General features: G+C 47.3%; 1 protein-coding gene across 3 annotated transcripts in view; it reads right to left on the bottom strand.

Annotated features, from left to right (window-relative positions):
• Window positions 1–21,934, bottom strand: part of HOMER2 (homer scaffold protein 2) — a 93,047-nt gene that overhangs the window by 2,430 nt on the left and 68,683 nt on the right. Inside the window, exons 4-9 of one of the 3 annotated variants that reach the window (XM_033402938.2) lie at window positions 17,197–17,289; window positions 12,252–12,358; window positions 8,194–8,407; window positions 6,042–6,152; window positions 4,779–4,859; window positions 3,391–3,587 (exon numbers count right to left, since the gene is read on the bottom strand). In XM_033402938.2, coding sequence (XP_033258829.1) covers window positions 3,399–3,587; window positions 4,779–4,859; window positions 6,042–6,152; window positions 8,194–8,407; window positions 12,252–12,358; window positions 17,197–17,289 — 795 coding nt within the window. In that variant the 3' untranslated portion in view covers window positions 3,391–3,398. Of the gene's footprint in view, window positions 1–2,690; window positions 3,588–4,778; window positions 4,860–6,041; window positions 6,153–8,193; window positions 8,408–12,251; window positions 12,359–17,196; window positions 17,290–21,934 lie in introns of those variants that run through there. The other 2 variants (XM_004278306.3, XM_033402939.2) reach the window with 2 other exon arrangements.

The raw sequence follows: 21,934 nt of genomic DNA, 5'->3' as shown, positions 1-21,934 counted from the left end.
ATCGCTCTGGCCTCTCAAAGCACCAACATCATTTTAACCAACAATCTCTTGGAAAGATCCCTACAAAAGCAGAATCATTCAAAAGTGGAACTTACTGCTGTAATGAATGTAAATGTAATTCTGATTCATTCATTTATAAGTTGTCATTTGCTGGGGACATATGTTAAAACAGTATAACTGCAATGTGCTCTTATCAGGACACAAGAGAGTTTTTTTTTCCTTGGCACCCAAAGGTCACTAAAGGGAGAAGAGAGCATGACTCGTAGAAAGACACTGGACCAGGGTTCAGGAGACCCAGATGCAGCCCGCGCTGCTGCTCACTAGCTGGGTGACTCAGGGTGAGTCACCTGTCTCTGCTTCCGCTGCAAAATGGGGAATGATCTCTGCCCCGTTCTCTCACCCAGCTGAGGTCTAAAGTGACGGCATGCAGGGGAGCGTGGAAGGGAGGGTAGTGTACAAGTTCTGGGTCTCATGTGGACGCTGGCTCTCTTTCAAGGCCTGACCACACTGTCCCAGCCTGTCACTCAGGTGGTTTTCTATTCCCGAGGCACTAGGAAGACTTTATCTCCCCTTGCTGCTCGCAACTGTATCACGCATCCAGTGGGTCTTTACTTGGAATGAAAATTATTTTTAAGGATCATTATGGTTAAAGGATTCCAAATTTTCCGTTGCTTTTTTTAGGCCCCAGGTTTCACAGATGCAGAGGAAAAAAAAAAAAGCTAATTGAGGTTCAGGCAGCCAGTCTTGGAGATGTCAAATCAGGAGACATCACTTGGAAACAGACGCAGTCCTAGCTCTAAATCCTCCAGCAGCACGACTGGGATGGGGTGTTTGTGAGGCAAGGGTTAGGCCCTGCCTGCACTTGGCTTCAGATCACGCCAACCAAAGGGCATCAGTGCTGAGACTGGAGCTGGACGTCCTAACAAATGAGGGCTTGGCTCAAGGGAAACTGGGATGAATTCAGCAGGTCATTCTCCTTCTATCCCGAGGCTGTTAGACAGGGCTAGCCTCTCCACAGACTGTCTGGGTTGTCCCCAGGCCTTTTTTTTAAAAAGAAAGTAAATGAAGAAAGCTTAAGACCTTTAGAGAAAAGCAGAAGGAACTGAAAGTCCAGGGCTTTTGTAAAGGTGTGCTTTCCCTGCTGAGCCCAACTTAGCTTCTCCTTTAGAGGAGCCCCTACTGCTCTTAGCTCCGGGGCTGATGGTGTAAAGCTGGCTGGGGTCACATAGCGTGGGGCTCTCAGCTCCTCACCTACTGCCTACAAGCGCTCACCAAACTCTTCCACGGTTGGTGAGCGGGGGTCATGGGTCTCAACTGCACAGGGACACAGCAGCCCACCGTGGTAACGGCTCTCCTGCTGCCACTAGTTTCTCCAGTCACTGCCCGGAATGTGCAAGCAGCTTTGACAACTCTATCCTCCGATGAATACGTCACCTGAGCATGTCCAGTCAGTCAAGACAGCTCCTTCTGGATGAATAAGCTGCCGCATAGACAGGGGTGGTGGGCATCAGAAGACCCAAGCGGAGGTTTCAGAATCCCAGCGTCTGCTGCTCCGGGGCAGGTGGACTGGCCTAGCCTGAGAAGAATCCTCTTGAGCCCCTGCTGGGCCACAAGGCCAACTCACGGCCAGCCCAGCTCTCTGATCTCCAGGTCAGTAGAGCTGCTACCACTGTCCTGAGAGCCATCTGGAGCTCCAGGGAAAGGGCAGGGCCAGCAGCGCCCAGTCACAAATCAGCAGGAGGGCTGACCACGCTTTCCATTTCCATCTGCCACCAGCCCAGTGAACTCCACCAGAGCTGCCCCACTCAGCCTGCGGGTCTCCCCTACATGTCCTGGTGCTTTCCCCATCCTAAATAAGACCTCCCTGCTCAGGGAGATGGTCTCAGCTACACGAAAGAGAGCGGCAGGACTTGTAAAGTCACCCTGGGGCCCAGGTCACATCCCTGTGTACCCTACCCACCTCCTCAGGCTATTTTATCGTTTATCTGAACAATTCAGCAGGGAGCAATTCTAATGTGTGAGAAAATCCTTCTAAAGGGGGAAGTTATCTTAGTGGTTCTCAAAGCAGGTAAGGGGGCGGCAAAGCCTCCCCCTCCTTCAAAGGGATTTAGAAATGCCGACGGCCAGGGATTCAGACCATCTTGCCATGCGTGGGGCAAATGAAATGTCCACTGGCCCCACTGAGAAACTCAGTAAGAGAGAAGAGGTCCATGGCTCTGGTCCCTTCCTTAGCAGGAACAGGGGGAGGCAGACCTGGGCAGAACTCCTCTAAGGCCAAGGCTCAGCCACTTTGAGCCCACTCCTTCCCTCACGGGCCTGTGTGATTTCTTTTTCAATTGTCTAAACCCAACAGAGGATCCCACCCTAGATCCCAAGCCCTGGGCAACCCCTATACCAGGGACAGTCAGTGGTCCTAGAATCCCTAGGCCACAGGCCTCACTCCTGGAAAGGAAGGGTGATCTCAGTGTCAGAGGCCCCCAGGGGCAGAGCACCATGGATGGGCTGCTGGGAGAGGGGGGCCTCAGACCAGCTCCTGCTGCTTCCACCGCCACCCTCCTGGCCCCAGGGCCACCTGAGCCAACCCACGAGTCTGTCCACAAAGTCACATACATGCCTGATAACGACCCAGTGCACCAGGACGGTGGACTGTCCAACAGGGGCTTGATGGGGGATGTGATGAAAACACTAAATTCTGTTTATACGTTTAAATGAATGAATATTTATTAAGCACCTACTTTGTGCCAGGCACTGTGCTAGGCACCCTCGCTGCATGCTGTCCCCACAGCACAGTAACCTGCTCAGAAATTAAAACCAAGAAAAGGAGCATTGTCGCAACCGTACAAACTGGGGGCGGGTGGAAGTGGGCGGAGTGGATGCAGGCGATTCCCCTGCCAGAAAACGCCTCCACCAGAAGTGCGTTTTCTCTCCTGGGACAAGTCTCTACTCAGTGGTTGCTTTAAAGCATCTCTGTATATACTGAGAGGAAAACTGCTATCACCACGCCCCACGCATTGGTGCCTGGTGAACATTCGAACACTCTGAACGCTACTCAAAAAAACAGGAGTTGGAAAGGGTATTCATACTTGAATTAGAAAATACTTTTCCAGTTCATATGGTTGCAACAGCCCTTAAGAAAGTTATAAACATCCCTGCCCTGACTGCGTAAATGTTTAAGGTAGACCTAGTTCTGGATTCCTGAGTCAGAATCGTCCAGTTGTCCATGACCTCGCAAGGCCAGAGAAGCAAGGGGAGGTTTCTATTCTGGAGAGGAGAGAGTGGACGGCACCCCTGGTTTGGAAACGTGACAAACCGCGCCTGCATTTACAGAAGCCACGTGAACGGGAGGACGTCCTAGTGCTACTCTGTGTCACACACACCCTGGGGACTCACGCGCAGCCCTAGTTGTCGGCGCCCAGCTTGGAGAGGCCCCGGCGGAAGTTGTGCAGGTCATCGATCTTCCCGTCCAGCACCTCCAAGAAGCTCTTCAGCTCCACCTTCAGGTGGCGCTGGCGGTACTTGCTCTCCTCCATGTCCGTCTTCAGGGAGCGCACTTTGTCTTCCAGGTTCTGATTGTCTCTCTCTGCCGCCTGAAGCAAAGCGAGAGAGAAAGAAGGGTCTGGGGACAGAGCGGGAGGAGCCCCGCTGAGACCTGAGACAGCCAGACTGTCCGTCCCCCTCGGGCGGGGCTGCCTCCCTGGAAGTGTTAAGTGTCCTGCCCCCACCCCCCTGGCATCAGGTGTGTGCCCCTCCTTCCTGCTGTTCTCTGGCAGAGGTACCAACGGCCAGCATCTCGCCTTAATACGATGCCCCCACAGAGAACACAGAACTCAGCATCCTGCCCAAGGGAGCCTGGTGCTAAGTGATGCTTTCACAAAGTGCCCAGCAGAGGAAGCCTGAAATCCCAGCACATGGGGTTTTCAGCCCCAAGCCCAGTGTGGTCAGCAGAGGCCCCCTTTGGGTTCCATTCTGGGAGAGAGTGAGAAATAGCACAAATGGAAGAGTGACTTGTTTCTCCCGGTTCCACTGAGAAGGCGAGGTCTCCTTGGCCCCAGGCCAGCCTCTGGCCGTCAGCGAGGGAGGACTGGCCGTGCCAGACGCAGGGACAGTAGGTCTGTGCTCTGTCCGTCCCGTGGTGTTGCCATGGAGACGTTGAAGCTCCCAATGGCGGGACCGCTGTGAGTCCAAATAAGAGCTTTCATCTTACGGGCATAAAATGAGAGTTTTTGAATGGGTGTACAAGAACCAGTTACTAATACCAAGGTTGTATACCTGAACAAAGAGCTCTCGAAGTGAGGAGAACCTCGGAGGTGAAGGAGGACCTGAAAATGCTCCTTCAGAAATGCAGCAGGTGGATCAGAAATCTGAAGCCAGCAGGGTGGGGGGGCAGGGTGGGGGGGGCTGTCCAAGGTCATGTCCAAGGTCACTGGCTGGGGAGGTGCAATAGCCCCTGGATCTTAGGCTCTCAGCCCTCCTTTCTGTCCCCTGCTTCGCACCCTTCTGTGGTTCTGTAGGGACTTCTGTGGGCAGGAAACAGTCACCTACACTATGGTTATGCACAGGACACCTTCGTATAAGTGGAGAAAACAGAAGACAAACACTGCTGAGTCTGCACCCGGGAGGAAAGCTGGCATCTGGCATGTAGTTACGCTGGCTTTCTAGGAATACAAAGTCTCTTTTCTTTACCAAGCCAGGCGTGAAAGGGAGAGGCCTCGGAGAAATGGGTAACACAGTGGATGCCTTCTCATCTGAGCCCAGGTGGACATGCTCCCCGCCCTTACCTCTAACTTCTCAGAGACGTATTCACACTCTGACATGAGCTGAGGTATGATTTCACTTTGTTTTCGGAGGTCTGTCAACTCCTACAGGAGACAGAAATTGGAAAAAGAATGTGAAAGCAAGTCAGATAAAATGTATTCTTGAAAATCCCCAACTCGTGCATACAATAATGGAAGCAGCTTTTGGAACCTGTGTTGTCTGCGTAAATAATAATGGCGATGATGTTATACTTAACACACGAGGTAATTCTAAAGGCTGAGTATGTTCCATGAATTAATGCATGAAGGCTGAACGCCACCATGAAAAGAGAAGTATGATTCCTGTTTCGTAGACGGGGAAACCGAGGCTGAGAGAGGATTGGTAACTTGCCCACGGTCTCCACCCTCTGCATACAGTAAGTCCCCTACCTATGAACCTCCAAGTTGCGAACTTTCAAAGATGCAAATGTGCGTTCACATGTCCAGTCATGTAAGTCAGTTCACGTGTCTGGTGTACATCGTCACGTGCGTGCATCCTCGACAAGTGGTTGTGCGTTTGTGTACTTTACTGTACAGTACTGTAGAGAGTGCAGTACTACAGTGTCTTTATTTCATGCCCAGGATGTCCGGAAGCAAGCGTAGAAGCAGCAGTGATGTAGCTGGTACTACTGTACTTTTCAAAGTACTGTACTGCAAGGTTAAAAATGTTTCCTTTGGTTTCTGTGTCTGTTTTTTATGTATTATTTGTGTGAAAAGTATGATAAACCTATTACAGTACAGTAGGATACAGCCGATTGTGTTAGTTGCATACCTAGGCTAACTCTGTTGGACTTACGAACAAACTGGACTTAGGCAAGTGCACTCTTGGAGTGGAACTCGTTCGTGGGTAGGGGACTTGCTGTACTTAGCTGTCCCGTCCCCCAGAAAATAAATGACTGTGTGACAGGGGGTTCTCGCTGCATTAATTTGATGGCAGAACGCAACTTCTGATAAAAGACCACCTATGAAAGTTTCCGAGTGCTTTTGCAAACGTTCAGCTCCCTCTTGGACCTGAGCGACTGACTATAGAATAAGTACAACAAGGAGGCTGCAGAGGGTAATGGTCAGGCCTTTGCTCTGGACTATCTGTGCCCTGGTGTAGCTTTTGGCTCTGTCTCTGTGCTGAGATCCGGGCAGCTGCCAGGGCCGGTCACATGCCCCACAGCTGCCTGCCGTGTCCTTGGGTGGAGATCACCCGCCAAGGCCCAGGGGACGCCAAGCAGCACCGCTCGGAGCCCCACGACCCACCGTCTCCTTTTCTCGGAGTTCCAACTCCAGCTCCTCAATTCTTCTCTTCAACTGGGTATTCTTCTCCTTCTCTCTGTTTATCTCGCTGCACTGCTCTTCCAGCTCGTCAATCTTTAATGAATCACATGTTTATCACATGTTAAAGCAGGGATGCCAGTTTACTGTCGTCATTAAACAAAAGATCACCACAGCTCTTTTAAAGTAAACCATAAATTAACCCACTTATAAATTTTTCCTCGTGGCTACAAACAAACTCCATGGGGCTCCCCCTGGGCTGTTTGCTCCTGTGGGCACAGGATGCCCTCATTTAACACCAACAAAGCCACAGAAGTCACAAAACCTGGCTTCAGTATGCTCTGGGCCTCTGGTTTTCTCTCACAGTCACAGGACGGTAGCTTTAGGTTTGCTTTAAGGATCTGTCACAAGTCGGGGCCAGACGTCCCATGAATCTATCTGCTTCTTCGCAGAATGACCGTCACATCATTTTAATCATGCCCTGAATGATTCTGTTGCTTTTCAAGGGGTTAAGAGAGCAGGGTAGAGAACCAAGCAACTCTGTGAGACAGTGGCTACCAACTGGGACTCAATGACATTTCAAACGTTTTAAATCAAGATGACCTTTCCCCACTGATGCACGCAGAAGGGGCCTGGCCCGTGGGCCTCTTCCTGGAGAGATGACAAGAGCAGGCTGAGGTACATCCCCAGAGTGCATCTTTCTCTCCTTCCCAAGCCTGACACCTCTGACACTGGACATTTCCCAGGGGCCTAAGCATGGGTGCAGAGTGGACGGCAGGGGTGTAACCAGCAAGTAACACAAGAGCAGCATGTTGATGGGGTTCCCCACAACAGGCGGCGGCAGTCCTCAGGGTGCAGGGCACTAGGTGGTCAACATGAGGACAATTCTTAGAGGTGACCTGCACCAGCCCTCAGGATCTGAACCTCCAGCCACAGGAGCTGCCGGAGATCCCACCAACGTCCACATCCCGCCCTGGGAATCAAGTTCCCAGTGCTTCCCGCCCAGGGAAGCTGACGCTCCGCACGGGGAGTAGGTTCCACTGCACGTACTTCCTCCACGCCCCCCCCACCCCGACCCCGCACGGCTCTTTGGTTCTTACACTCAGACGCGAAGTGAGAAACTCAGCTCTGCCCTTGGAAAAAGAAACAAAGGGCGATCAATCCCTTTGCCAAGCAGATGAGCCCAGCCTCAGAAGGGAAGGTGCAGAGTCAGCACTTGGCCTGCGCCCCTCACCATCAGCACTTTATGAAAAGATGACACGAGGCAGTTTCACATGCCACCTGCTCCGAAGTAAGACGTGAAGTAGGGGAGTGGTTTCCAGGGGCTCCACTCAGAACGGGTGGGCGGGTTATAAACGGGGGCAAGGGGAGCGAGTACCAATCTCAATGCAACCCGTACCCTGAAATCCTGCATTTACGGAGCAGACTGTGTTCACCGACTGTGGGATAAAATTGCTGACCAGCAAAACAGCACAGCAACCCCAGGACCTCACCTGGGAACCCTACAACAACCGCATCAACTCAGCCCAACAGCAGAGCATGAGCGACTAATTACAGGGAAGGGCGTGGGTGAATTCTGAAAAAAACTGAAAAGCCCCCATGTCAGGGTAGGAGGGTAGAGGGCACACGAGGCCCGTCCGCATCCGCCCACCTCACACGTCAAGGGCTGTATTCCTTTCCTTGCTGCCTATCTCACATTTTTAGAAAGAGCAGTTTGCAGGGAAGCAGGGTTTCTGAGCAATCACGCCTCACCATCTCCTGAATCTATTTTCTTCACTCACCCTCTGGATCCCTTTTCTCTACCGAAGATCACGGAACCACAGAAAATGCCAGAGGGAGGCCACCCACGAAAGGCCAACCCACAGCTCGCATCAGAGGGTGATCTTTGCGAGAGACAAAGCTGCAATCTCCCATTGATTTCTCTTCTCCTTTGCGATTGCAATTTTAAAACTTGGTTCAGGAAAGGTAATCAGTCAGTTCTGAACGTAGTAGCGTTCCCACTAAGGCAGGCAGGGAGGCGGAGGGGAGGACAAAGGGAGAAGCAGCGGGTCTTCCTCCTGCCCCTGGGACATGGGACCGAAGGCCAAGCGGGAGGCAGCGGGGAGAGGAAGGTCACAGCCACCCCGGCCCTCCCCACCTTGTTCCGGAGCCGGTCATTCTCGTCGTGGCAGAGGGAGAACTGCCTCTTCCACTGCTCCACGCTGGCCGACGAGTCCTGTAGTGCCGTGGTCAGCCGGGCGTTGCTCTCCCGCAGGGTCTGCAGCTCGATCTCCCATTTCTTCACGTTGGCAGCGCTGCAGGGCGGGGGCCAGGCGGTGACCGGGAGGGTGGGCACCGTCCACCCGGCTGCCCTGTGGAGGGGGCACCCGGCCACCCCCTCAGCCCATGCCTCGGGGCCACACCCTCTCTCGCCGGTGGCCTGGCAGCGAGAACCACGTGCTGAGCGGGCCTGGCACCTCCCTTTAGTGGGAACATGCTGCCTTGTTGGGTGATTTTCTCAAGGCATCACTTCAGAAGAGAACAGAATTCTCAGAGAAGGAAGAGATGTAACTTAGAATGAACTCAGCCATAAAAAAGAATGAAATCATGCCATGTGCAGCAACATGGGTGCAACGAGAGATTATCATACTAAGTGAAGTCAGTCAGACAGAGACAAATGCCAGATGATATCCCTCTTATGTGGAGTCTACAATATGACACAAATGAACTAATCTATGAAGCAGAAACAGGCTCACAAACATAAGAGAACAGGCTTGTGGCTGCCAAGGGGGAAGGGGCTGAGGGAGGGATGGATTGGGAGTTTGGGGTTAGTAGATGCAACCTATTATATACAGAATGGATAAACAACAAGGTCCTACTGTATAGCACATGGAACTATAGTCAACGTCCTGGGATAAACCATAATGGAAAAGAATATAAAAAAGAATTATATATATATATATATGTATAACTGAGTCACTTTGCTGTACAGCAGAAATTAACGCAACATTGTGAATCAACTCTACTCCAATTAAAAAAAAAAAGAAACTAAGAATGAAGCCACAGACTGTGGTAGAGACCCCTTCCCCGTCTGCTCCCTACTGACCCCTGGCCGCAGGACTGTTCTCTCCTGCCCCATGTCCCTTCCTTCCTGAAATGAGCCTCACGGATGTAGGTTCTGAAGTGCTGGGGTGGACCCCGGGCCCTCTGACACTCTCATGAAAGCGGCGGACACTTTCAACAAGCTCCTGACACCCCCTCTCTGGAGCCCAACAACCCAGGTTTAAACGAACAGTCTGGGTCCAGATTTGAGAGCTGAGGACTTGAGGACAGAGGAGACAGGGGCTGGGAGTCCCCTGAGGGCAGAAGAACTGGGGTTCCAACCGCAGGATGTGTGAGGGAGCCCTGGCCGACCCTGGGTCACCTCAGGTCCGAGGGACGCCTCCACACTATCACCAAACCACATGATAATCCTCTGTGATCAGTGAAGTTTGAAAAAACAAACTGGAATCAGGTTGCCCTCAGTTGCCGGTCCCATTCAACGCTGCTTTTGTTTCCTGTTTTGGAGACCCGTGTTCACTGCAGCACTGTTGACAATAGCCAGGACATGGAAGCAACCTACACGTCCATCAACAGAGGAATGGATAAAGATGTGGTACATACAGACAATGGAATATTAGCCATTAAAAGGAACAAAACTGGATCATTTGTAGAGACGAGGATGGACCTTGAGACTGTCATACAGAGTGAAGTAAGTCAGAACGAGAAAAACAAATATTGAATTAACGCTTGTATGTGGAACCTAGGAAAATGGGACAGATGAACTTATTTGCAAAGCAGAAATAGAGACACAGACGTAGAGAACAAACATACGGTTATCAAGGGGGTGAGGGCGGCGGGGTGGGATGAATTGGGAGGTTGGGACTGACACATATACACTACTATGTATAAAACAGATAGCTAATGAGAACCTGCTGTGTAGCACAGGGAACACTACTCAATGCTGTATGGTGACCTAAATGGGAAGGAAATCTAAAAAAGAGGAGATATATGTATAGTTGATTCACTGTGCTGTACAGCAGAAACTAACACAACATTGTAAAGCAACTAAACTCCAATAAAAATTAATTAACCAAAAAAAAAAAACCACCTCAGACTTAGCCACTCTGAAAAAAAAAAAGCAAGTTTTTGGCTTCTAATCAATACTGCCTGGCTAAGGAGAGTTGTGTCTCTCAAGGCTTCTTTTTTTTCCTTTTAATTTTTTAAAAAGTAAATACAACTGTATTTTAATAACCTGCATTATCTTTCATCCACCTCGAGGTCCTAGAACTGTGATTGGAAAATATATACTTTTGGTTTCAAACACCACAGACTGAAAACATAGCAAAATATTATTATGTGATTAATTTCAGAGTTAATGATTGAGCTGATTTCTGGGAAATGGCTTCACACCCATTCCTGGAATTCACTCGTCCATTCAACTGGGATTTAAAAACATTTATTTTTAGGGGTGGAATGTTTTCATCCAGGCAGCCCACCATGACTCAACCAAAAATAGTCTTCAAGATCACCTGATGAGTAAGAGAGGCTGGCCACAGTTCTGTCCTTTGAAGTACCTGACAAAACCCAGGGTCCAAAGAAGGGGGCTGAATCTAAGGGTCCTATGTTCTTTCTGAAATGCCTTAATTCCTGTCAGATCACAGGAATTAAGCTCCACGCACTGGTCAGGCTGGCTGGGTTGCAGAGGTGGGTGCCTCTGGGAAGATTTACCAGCCATGTGACCTCGGGCAAGGACTCACTGTACCACCTGGGACTCAGTTTCCTTACCTGTAAAATGGGGGAATGAATATGATAGAGTTCTTACACGGGGCAGGTCTGAGGAAAGCAGCTTCTCCGCCACAGAGAGGCTGGGGGAAGCCGGCCGAGTCCCCTGCCAGGTGAGCAGAATGACCCCCAAAGACAGCAGTTCTGAAGGTGCTCATGGGGCCAGCCTTACACCGTGAGACCCAGCCTAGCCTTTGGGAAACGGGCCACATCCTCAAGATATGAAAACACAAGCACAGGGCTTCCCTGGTGGCACAGTGGTTGAGAGTCCGCCTGCAGCTGCAGGGGACACGGGTTCGTGCCCCGGTCCGGGAAGATCCCACATGCCGCGGAGCGGCTGGGCCCGTGAGCCATGGCCACTGAGCCTGCGCATCCGGAGCCTGTACTCCGCAACGGGAGAGGCCACAACAGTGAGAGGCTCGCGTATCGCAAAAAACAAACAAACAAACAAACAAACAAAAAACAAGGAAAACACAAGCACAGCTAGTATAGTCATTAAAAGTTAAAATCTTGTTGATATCGTCATGGGGGTTGTGTTAAATCTGTAGATCAATTTAAGGGAAATTGATACTTTTTAAAATATTGAGGCTTCCTACCACTTCCCAATAGACTTTTTCTATTTGTTGAATTATTCATGTATGGCCCTCAAAATCATTTGAGTTTTCTTCACAAAGATCCTGTACATTTCTTAAGCTTATTCCCATGTATTTTATGGTTCTAGTTCATATTGTAAAGGAAATCTCTTCTTCAAATATATAGTCTACGTGATGTTTGTTTGTATATAGAAAAGCTACTGATTTTTGTGAGATTTTATTTTCAAGATAGTTTCTTAGGTTTTAATGTTTTTCAGTGTTATCATATATGAATAAATGATAAATTTGGCTTCTCAAAAACCAAAACAGGGACTTCCCTGGTTGTCCAGTGGTTAAGACTCCATACTCCCAATGTAGGGGGCACGGGTTTGACCCCTGGCTGGGGAACTAAGATCCCTTATGCCGCATGGCACGGGCCACCCCCCCAAAAAAATGAAACGTAAGCACTGGGACAGGGACTTCCCTGGTGGTCCAGTGGTTAGTACTCCATGCTTCCATTGCAGGGGACCCGGGTTCCATCCTTGGCTGGGGAATTAAGATCTCACAAGTCTCGTGGCATGGCAAAAAAAAAAAAAAGCACAGGGACACCTCTCTCTTTCTCACACACACACATAGATGCTGATGTGCACAGAGAACAACCATGAAGGCAGCTGGTCTTCCTTTGGTCAGGAGTCAAGACCGGACGCTCTGAGCAGGACCCAGTCTCCTTTCCCAACTTCCTGAAACCCTGCCCAGTGGGAAAGGCTGCAGGGAAGTGCTGACCTGGGAGACAACAGCACCTGGATTTGAACATGCTCACCTCTGTGTCAGAGCGATCTTCAGCTTGTTGTTCTCAGACTTGAGGTGTGTGTTGGCAGGACCCGCAGAAGATGCCTTTTCATCGTCCGTTCCGTTGATGCTGGATGCCTGAGTGGAAGATGGGGTTTCACACCCAGATTCCTGGCCAGACTGAATCACTTGCACACCTTATCGCTTGTCCTCACAGCGGAAGCAAATCAGGCATGATGAGGAACTGTGCGGTTATGAGTTTGGGAGAACCAACGCATCCAACCAGAACGCAGCAAAGACTGACAAGTCCACAGACTAATAACAAGACTATCCGTGGAGACTCCACTTGGAGTCCAGACAGTCTGTGCATTCTACCCACAAGACAGCATACAGGACCGTTACGCAGAACCTTTTCACTCAAACTTTACAGGTAAACCTAACAAGCCCGGATACCTGATCTCCTTAAATAACACAGGACAGAAACCACAGATTAAAAGAGGGGGAGAGTTTTAGGGACTTCCCTGGCGGTCCAGTGGTTAAGATGCCGTGCTTCCAATGCAGGGGGCGCAGGTTCAATCCCTTGTTGGGGAACAAAGACCCCACATGCTGCAGGCCATGGCCAAAAGAAAAAAAAAAGAAAAAGAAAGGGGGGAGGAGGGTTTTATAATAAGAAACAGTGAATGAGTTAAGAGAAAAAGTATAAGAAGCTGAGATGACTTAAAAATCCCGGGGCTACAGAGAGATGAACACACTCATTTGAAAAAAAAAAAAAAACAGGAATCAGATATGGGTGTCTGCGACTAGTTAGCAACGTTATGAATATTCTGAAATGTTTGCTGTAATAAGCCATTCTACATGGAGGTGAAACCTCATCTGGTCTTGGAGAAGATCTTAGAAAGATTTTATTTCGCCTCCAAGAAGAATAAAGGCAAAGGAAAGACAAGAAGGGAATGACGTATTACTAAATTTCTACATCGCAAAAAAGTGCATAAACTACATCAGAATGTAAGCAACGATGTGGGGGAAATATTTTCAATGCATACTAAAAACAAAAACGCTAATACTATTCCTATACTAAAAAACCCCTAGAGTCCTCAACTTTTAGAGTGACGCTCTGAAATATTTATGAATGAAATGATGTCTGGGACTGGCTTTAAAATAAAGACGGAGGGAGAGGCGGGTGTAGATGAAACCATTGGTCATCGAGTCCTAATTGTTAAAGCTGACTTATGGGCCCATGCGGGTTCATTTACCCAGTTCTGCCTAGTTTTGTATATATTCAAAACTAGCCATGTTAAAAATAAAGTTCTTGGAAATGAACACAAAAAAGCGGAAAGGATATGCAATTGACATTTACAGAAGAAGAAATACATAGAATTAATAAACAAAAAAATTTAATCTCACTAGTAAAGAAATACAAAATTTAAAAAGCCAATAAAGTACACTTTTCTTCTGTCAAATCAACAAAGCTTTGTTGGGGAGGGAACGGGAGGGAAAAACGCTCTCATTCACTGCTGGTGGGAGTCACAATTGTACATTTCTGTAGGGATGTTTGCAGTGTGTGTCAAAAGCTCTCAAAACGTCCTACTGGGCTTCTCTGGTGGCGCAGTGGTTGAGAGTCCGCCTGCCGATGCAGGGGACACGGGTTCGTGCCCCCGTCCGGGAAGATCCCACATGCCATGGAGCGGCTAGGCCCGTGAGCCATGGCTGCTGAACTTGTGCGTCCGGAGCCTGTGCTCCGCAACAGGAGAGGCCACAACAGTGAGAGGCCCGCGTACCACAAAAAAAAAAAAAAAAAAAAGTCCTACCCCTTGCTGGGAAAACTGGACAGCCACATGTAAAAGAATGAAATTAGAACACTCCCTAACACCATACACAAAAATAAACTCCAAATGGATTAAAGACCTAACTGTAAGACCAGTCACTATAATACTGTTAGAGGAAAACATAGGAAGAACACCCTGTGACATAAATCACAGCAAGATCTTTTTTGATCCACCTCCTACAGTAATGGAAATAAAAACAAAAATAAACAAATGGGACCTAGTGAAACGTAAAAGTTTTTGAAAAGCAAAGGAAACTACAATACAAGACAAAAAGACAACCCTCAGAATGGGAGAAAATATTTGAAAACGAATCATTGGACAAAGGATTAATCTCCAAAATATATAAACAGCTCAGGCAGCTCAATATTAAAAAAACAAACAACCCAATCAAAAAATGGGCAGAAGACCTAAATAGACATTTCTCCAAAGAAGACATACAGATGGCCAAGAAGCACATGAAAAGCTGCTCAACGTCACTAATTATTAGAGAAATGCAAATCAAAACTACAATGAGGTATCACCTCACACCAGTTAGAATGGGAATCAATCAGAAAAGCTACAAACAACAAATGCCGGAGACAAATGTGGAGAAAAGGGAAGCCTCTTGCACTGTTGGTGGGAATGTAAATTGATACAGCCACTATGGAGAACAGTATGGAGGTTCCTTAAAAAACTAAAAATAGAATTATCATATGACCCAGCAATCCCACTACTGGGCATATACCCAGAGAAAACCATAATTCAAAAAGACACATGCAACCCAGTGTTTACTGCAGCACTATTTACAGTAGCCAGGTCATGAAAGCAACCTAAATGCCCATCGACAGATGAATGGATAAAGAAGATGTGGTACATATATACAATGGAATATTACTCAGCCATAAAAAGGAACGAAATTGGGTCATTTGTAGAGACGTGGATGGATCTAGAGACTGTCATACATAGTGAAGTAAGTCAGAAAGAGAAAAACAAATATTGTATATTAATGCATATATATGGAACCTAGAACAATGGTACAGATGAACCAGTTTTCAGGGCAGAAATAGAGACACAGATGTGGAGAACAAACGTATGGACACCAATGGGGGATAGTGGCGGGGGTGGTGGTGGTGGGATGAATTGGGAGATTGGGATTGACATGTATACACTAATATGTATAGAATGGATAACTAACAAGAACCTGCTGTATAAAAAATAAATAAAATAAAATCCAAAAAAAAAATTGTTGACCAGAAAAAAAGTCCTACCCTTAACCCAATACTTCCACTTCAAGAATTTATCCTGCAGAAACCATCAAATGCACAAAAGGTGTGCAAGAATGCTTAGCATGGTGTTATTTATATTAATGAAAAATAAGAAACAACATCGATGTCCCAAATTATAGGAGGTTAATGGAATAAGTTGTGATGCAAACACTGGAATACTATCTAGCCATTAAAATAGTTTTGAAAAGGGATATTTGAAAACACAAGGAAAGGATCATAACAAATACGTTTTTTAAAAAAAGATTAAAAAGAATAACACCAAGATATACTGCAAAGCTATATTAGGAAGAAACACACCAAAACGTTAACAAAATATCTTTGGTAACTCTTATGGTATAATAATCTTAGCATTCCAAAAAAAAAACACAGAGAAAGTCCTTAGACTATGGACCATTTCAAGTGCCCAATTTTACAGATCCTCAGCGATTACTCAGTACAGTAATTAGTATACTAAATTAACAGTATCATTTAGATGTCATTGAAGATTATTTACAAAGATTCAGGAAAGTTCCTGCCCACTTGAAGTCTAATACACATTCATTTCCATAAATCCGTAGGGGCATCTTTTATAGGATTCAGCTTCAGCTATTGCTGACGGCCAAGTCTAGGGTGTTGATCTTGACCGCTCAGGATGCCCATGTCTCCTGTTCTCTTTCCACAAGCTGCCCCGACATCCATCCATGGCTGGCCTGGCCTGGCCATTCTCCACCCCACAGCCTCCTCTCCGATCTTCCTGCCCTCAGCTCCTCCCTGACTTCCTCACCACCCGCATGCAACCTTCATGTCAATTCCTGATCAGTAGCTATAAAACATCTCCAATGTCTTCCCATTATCCAACAATAAATAATTAAGAATGGTCCACTAATGAAGAATTCCAGGTCCTCCACAGTACCTCCAAGTACATCTCTGTTCCTCCCACTGTGCATCTCACCCCCAGGCAGGCAGAACCCTGGCTGCCTTGCATTTACATCATGCTTATCCCTAATCCCAGACCCCAGCTCCTACGTCTCGTCAGGCCTCCCTTTCCCTGTCTCTCTACACATAACTCTGTCACTAGGTCAAGGTTTCCACCTACCACTACACACCCCAATCCAGATGTCAGGAAGGCAGGTATTTTTATTTCAGGTTAAAATAGGTCCCTTTTAGTCAATTATCACACTTTTAAGTACACAGATAACTCAGTTCCTGGCAAAGCCACATTTACGTTGGCTAAACCAGAGCTGTTGGAATACCACCTCCCACCTGACTTTGTTATAATAGGGAGACAGACGATGACTCTCTGGCATCGATCAAGTTTTCTCTGTCATGGGCACAGGTACCTGCATTTGTCCATGAGCATCCTTCATGCAGACCTCACCTCCCAACACAGAAAGAAAACACTTCACCTTGGCATTTTTTTTTTTTTTTTTTTTGCGGTACACGGGCCTCTCAGTGTTGTGGCCTCTCCCGTTGCGGAGCACAGGCTCCAGACACACAGGCTCAGAGGCCATGCCTAACGGGCCCAGCCGCTCCGCGGCATGTGGGATCTTCCCGGACCAGGGCACGAACCTGTGTCCCCTGCATCGGCAAGTGGACTCTCAACCACTGCGCCACCAGGGAAGACCATTGATATTGGTTTTTAAACCGTGACCAGAGGACATCCCAGACCAGGGACATGCATTAACTCTAATCTCATCAAACGTTTTCCATCCAAAATATATCACCACATCCTGAAAAGTTCAAGAGTCTCTTACATGTCACATTCATCTCACTGTGAGCAGGCTAATAGTTGAAAAAGTTTTCAAAATGCCCTACTGCGAAAATTTCTTATTTCTTGTCAAAAGTGACAGGGAACAGAGTCTCAATCACTGATCACAGTCATTCATCTTACGGACAAATTACTTACTTGGGAATGATTGCTCGAGGTCTCGATTTTCTCCTGAGATTTGTCTCTGGCTAGTCTGGCAGCTTCTTTCACCTCCTGGAATTTCTCTGCAAACTGAACGTGAAGAAGAATTATTAGGGATTTCCTTAACCTTACACATGGCTGATATTCAGAACCTACCTTTATTATTTTGCATTCCTTTTAAGCCAATAAATCCTGTATAAATCCAGAAGAAGGATTTTATTTGAGATTAAAAAGAAATGAATATAATGAATGCTTTTGCCAAAAAAACCCACTATTGGCCAAGGTCAGATCTGAACGAATTTCTAAGACACTGAAGCTAGACTTGATGGCGAAATATTAAAAACACATACCTCTGGCTAACAGCACCTAATACAAATGCAACAAAAGAAATTTAGCTACAGTGCGAAAGGAATCCACGAGAAACTTCATAATCCCTATTGAAAGATCCAAGAACTCTTACAAGTCAACGTCATGAAACACAAAAACATCCAAAAAGTTGAAAGGAACAGTCCTAGATTTTTTTTTTTTTTTCAGTGCGCGGGCCTCACACTATTGTGGCCTCTCCCTGTTGTGGCCTCTCCCGTTGCGGAGCACGGGCTCCGGACGCGCAGGCTCAGCGGCCATGGCTCATGGGCCCAGCCGCTCCGCGGCATGTGGGATCCTCCCGGACCAGGGCACGAACCCGTGTCCCCTGCATCGGCAGGCGGACTCTCAACCACTGCGCCACCAGGGAAGCCCAGTCCTAGATTTTAAAAGCCTAAGATATAAAATAGCAAAATGCAACGTGCAGCCTAGGACTGAGTCCTCTTTTGAACAGACCAAGTAGAAGACTTCTGGGCAACAAGGAGGGAAATGTGAGCATGGACTGGATAAGGTGACACCAAGGAGTTACTTTATTTATTTATTTATTTATGGCTGTTTTGGGTTTTCGTTGCTGCATACGGGCTTTCTCTAGCTGCGGCGAGCGGGGGTTACTCTTCATTGCAGTGCACCGGCTTCTCATTGCAATGGCTTCTGTTGCTGCGGAGCACGGGCTCTAGGCACATGGGCTTCAGTAGTTGTGGCACATGGGCTCAGTAGTTGTGGCTTGCGGGCCCTAGAGCACGCAGGCTTCAGTAGTTACAGCGCTCAGGCTCGGTAGTTGTGGCTCGCGGGCTCTAGAGCACAGGCTCAGTAGTTGTGGCGCACGGGCTTCATTGCTCCGCAGCATGTGCGAGCTTCCTGGACCAGGACTCCAACCCGTGTCCCCAACATTGGCAGATGGATTCTTAACCACGGCGCCACCAGGGAAGTCCAGGAGTTATTAATTTTGTTAGAAGTGCTGATGATGTTGTGGTTGTTGGGGAATGTGATTCTTTAGAGATCAACACTGAAGTATTTAGGCGTGAAATGTCTCGATGTCTGTAATTTACTTTAAAGTACTTCAGCAGCAATAAAAACAGATGAAGCAACGTGGCACAGCGTTCACTGTTAAATCTACGTGATGCGCATATGGGTGCCCATTATACTATGCTCTCTGCTTTCAAAAATGTTTTAATATTTTCTTAAAAGAAAAAAATTCTTAAAATCCCAGGGCAATCATATCAATCACTGCTTTATAGTCACTGACAAGGCAACTGATTTTAATCAGCCAATACGTTGTTTGAACAGAGAACATTCTATGATAGCTAATGCTGGCATCACACAGCAAGAGAGAGCCAAATGTTGCTGAGAAACGAAAAACAGCTGGCCAAGTGGCAAGGCCACCAACAATTCTGTGGCTTTTGCTGAGAACTCTATTTCTGAGCACAGGCCGCCCTCTGAGTGCTTCACAAAGCCAACAACAATGGTCTGCTTTGGGAAACCTTGCCGGGTGATAGCCGTTGGTCCACCAAGCACCCAGTAGAGGCAGAGAAGGTCAGTGTGGCAACGCTGGCCTGTGTTGCTCCCACAGGCCTGTAAATAAAGCCATAGCTACAGGGCTTCATTTAACCAACCTAGAGCTGTCAGAGAAAAATCACATTACCTGTTGCTTAAAAGACGTGAGGTCTAGCAAGGATGGACAGAGCACCCGCCTCCCTTTTAGGGGCCCCGTAAGTAAAAACATCATGTCATGAACTCCTTGACGGCAGGGCCCACGCTTTTCCTCTTTGCACCCTCCCCTGACACCTGGCAGAGGGCAGGCACAAATAAGTTTGTTCAGTGAATGAACAGGCTCTGGGTTCTAGATTTGCACACCTACGCCCACTTGAAAAAAAAAATCATGTCAAAGTACAGGCCAAACCTAAGGACTTAAGAAGGTACTGTGGTAAGTGTCTTGGGAGTATTCTGCCCCATCTTTCTGCTTCCTAAGCTTAACTGATTGGATCAACCTAGGAACTAGATAGAGTATCACTTGGAATATGAACATTATCCCGGAAGAGATTTTGTGCAGGCACTATAAATGCCTTTCAATCTTATTAAGACATTAAAAGATGCAACTTTTAAACGGTATGATATTAAATGTTTTTGTGCCCCACTATCAACTAAAAGTCAAACGTGACTTGAAGAAAACGGTAATTCATGTGGTTCTCAGACACACCTGCTAATGGAGTCTCCCCGTGCTGTGCTTAGGAAGGTGGGGCTGGCTGTCTCCCACAAGCATCTCAATTCACCAGGTTCCCAGACCAAAAGCATTGTTCTTTACAGACGGTCCTTGTGCCTGTCAGGGTCTCTTTCTCTCAGGGTCTTATTCGAAGTTGCTTGTAAACTAGATTGGACATGTCATCAGCCAGGGTCATGCTTATTCAGTCAACAAACATGGTCTGAGCACCATTCACACCTTCAGCAAACAAAAATTTTCACCATGAGCTGGGCCATGCCCTAGGTTAGGTGCTGGGGTGTGAACGCTGTGTAAGTATCAGATAGAGGGCGAGACTTGGGTAGCAGGAGATAGTGGCAAAGAAGTCAGCAAATAAAGCCCTGCCGGGCTTTGACAGAACAAGTTGCCTCTGGATGGAGCTTGGGGGCCTCCATTCTGTCTGTCTCCTCCTACCTGACCCTGAACATCTGGGATGACCCTCAGCTCAACTCTTGGAGACTCAGCCCAGAGCACAAACCTTCAGTTCCAATGGGCCCTTCTCTCTTTGTCCCCTGACACCCATCATGGTGACCCCTCCAGGTGTCCCACAGTTTTGTCTTGGGTGGGCCTACTTAGTACCCTCTTCCCCTAGACCCTCAGCATAGGCACGTCTACAAGGTAAGGAGTTTAATGGCTTCTTAACACACATTCTCTTGTTTGCTCCTCTCCATCCTCTGTAGGACAGGAATTCTTTTTTTTCTTAATATTTTATTTATTTATTTGGTTGTGCCGGGTCTTAGTTGTGGCAGGCAGGCTCCTTAGTTGCGGCAGGCAGGCTCCTTAGTTGTGGCATGCTCACTCTTAGTTGTGGCACGCATGTGGGATCTAGTTCCCTGACCAGGGATCGAACACTGCATTGGGAGTGCAGAGTCTTAACCACTGTGCCACCAGGGAAGTCCCTAGGATGGGAATTCTTATGTATAGTTTCCTGAAAAGAAAATGGAGTCTTAGAGAGGTTAAAATTTGCCCATGGTCACATGGCTAGTAAATAATAAACCTGAACTTGAGCCCAGATCTGATTTCCACACAATCATCCACACATCCAGTTACTTTCGGGTGTTTATAAGAATGCCGAGAGTCTTGTCCACAGCAGTTGCTAAACACTTATCGACTGGATTTTCCATTTGCAAAGAAATGCCCTTACCTTAAAATAGAATTGTACTCACTTCCTCTTTAAAAGAAAATTCTAAAAGCTGTAACTCCAAAACAGGCCATGGGAACCTTTAAGGCAAAGACAAGGCCTGAGGATTAGAATAGCAGATACAGAATGAGGGGCCCGGGCGACAAGTTCTGATTTTACAGCTCTCCTCAGCTTCACTATTTAGCTGTTCTTTTTCTCAGTTACAAAAGAGGGGCAAGGAACAACTGTCACATATACGTCAAAACACACATCCTTACAGGACCTCAAGGTGACAGTGCTACTACACAGGCAGACCTCACTTTATCACATTTCACAGATACCGTGTTTTTTACAAATTGAAGGCTGGTGGCAACCCTGCATCAAGCAAGTCTATCGGTACCATTTTTCCAACAGTATTTGCTCACTTCGTGTCTCTGTCACTAATTCTCACAATGTTTCAAACTTTCATGGTGATCTGCCATCAGTGATCTTTGCTGTTACTAAAATTCAGTGACGCCTCAGATAATGGTTAGCAATCATTAGCCACAACGTATTTTTTAAATTTAGGTATGTACATTGTTATTTTAGACATAATGCTAGTGCACACTTAATGGACTACAGTATAGTGTAAACATAACTTTTACATGCACTGCGAAGCCAAAAAATTTGTGTGACTTGCTTTATTGCAAGATTTGCTTTATTGCGGTGGTCTGGAACCAAATTCACAATATCTCCAAGGCACGCCTGTGAACAGTAACAGCCTAGAACATCTCAAAAAAGGGGAAAAAAGGACATGTATTCTCGACTCCCAGGAATGAGATAAGACACTCGGTTAGAATGTACAGTCTTACTATGCACTCACAGCTACCCTGAGGTCTTCTTACTACTGTCAGTATACAAATGGGGCACAGATGGGTTTCGAAACTGGCCAAGTTCACACTGGGACTGAACACAGGCCATCTGAAGCCAGTGCTGGACACTCCGGGGCCCTATGATTTACCTGATTAACTGCTACC

The sequence above is a fragment of the Orcinus orca genome, chromosome 2, assembly GCF_937001465.1.
Source record: "Orcinus orca chromosome 2, mOrcOrc1.1, whole genome shotgun sequence".
Taxonomy (NCBI): Eukaryota; Metazoa; Chordata; class Mammalia; order Artiodactyla; family Delphinidae; genus Orcinus; species Orcinus orca.
Note: the sequence above shows the minus strand (reverse complement) of the source record. Positions and strands in the feature narration are given on the sequence as shown.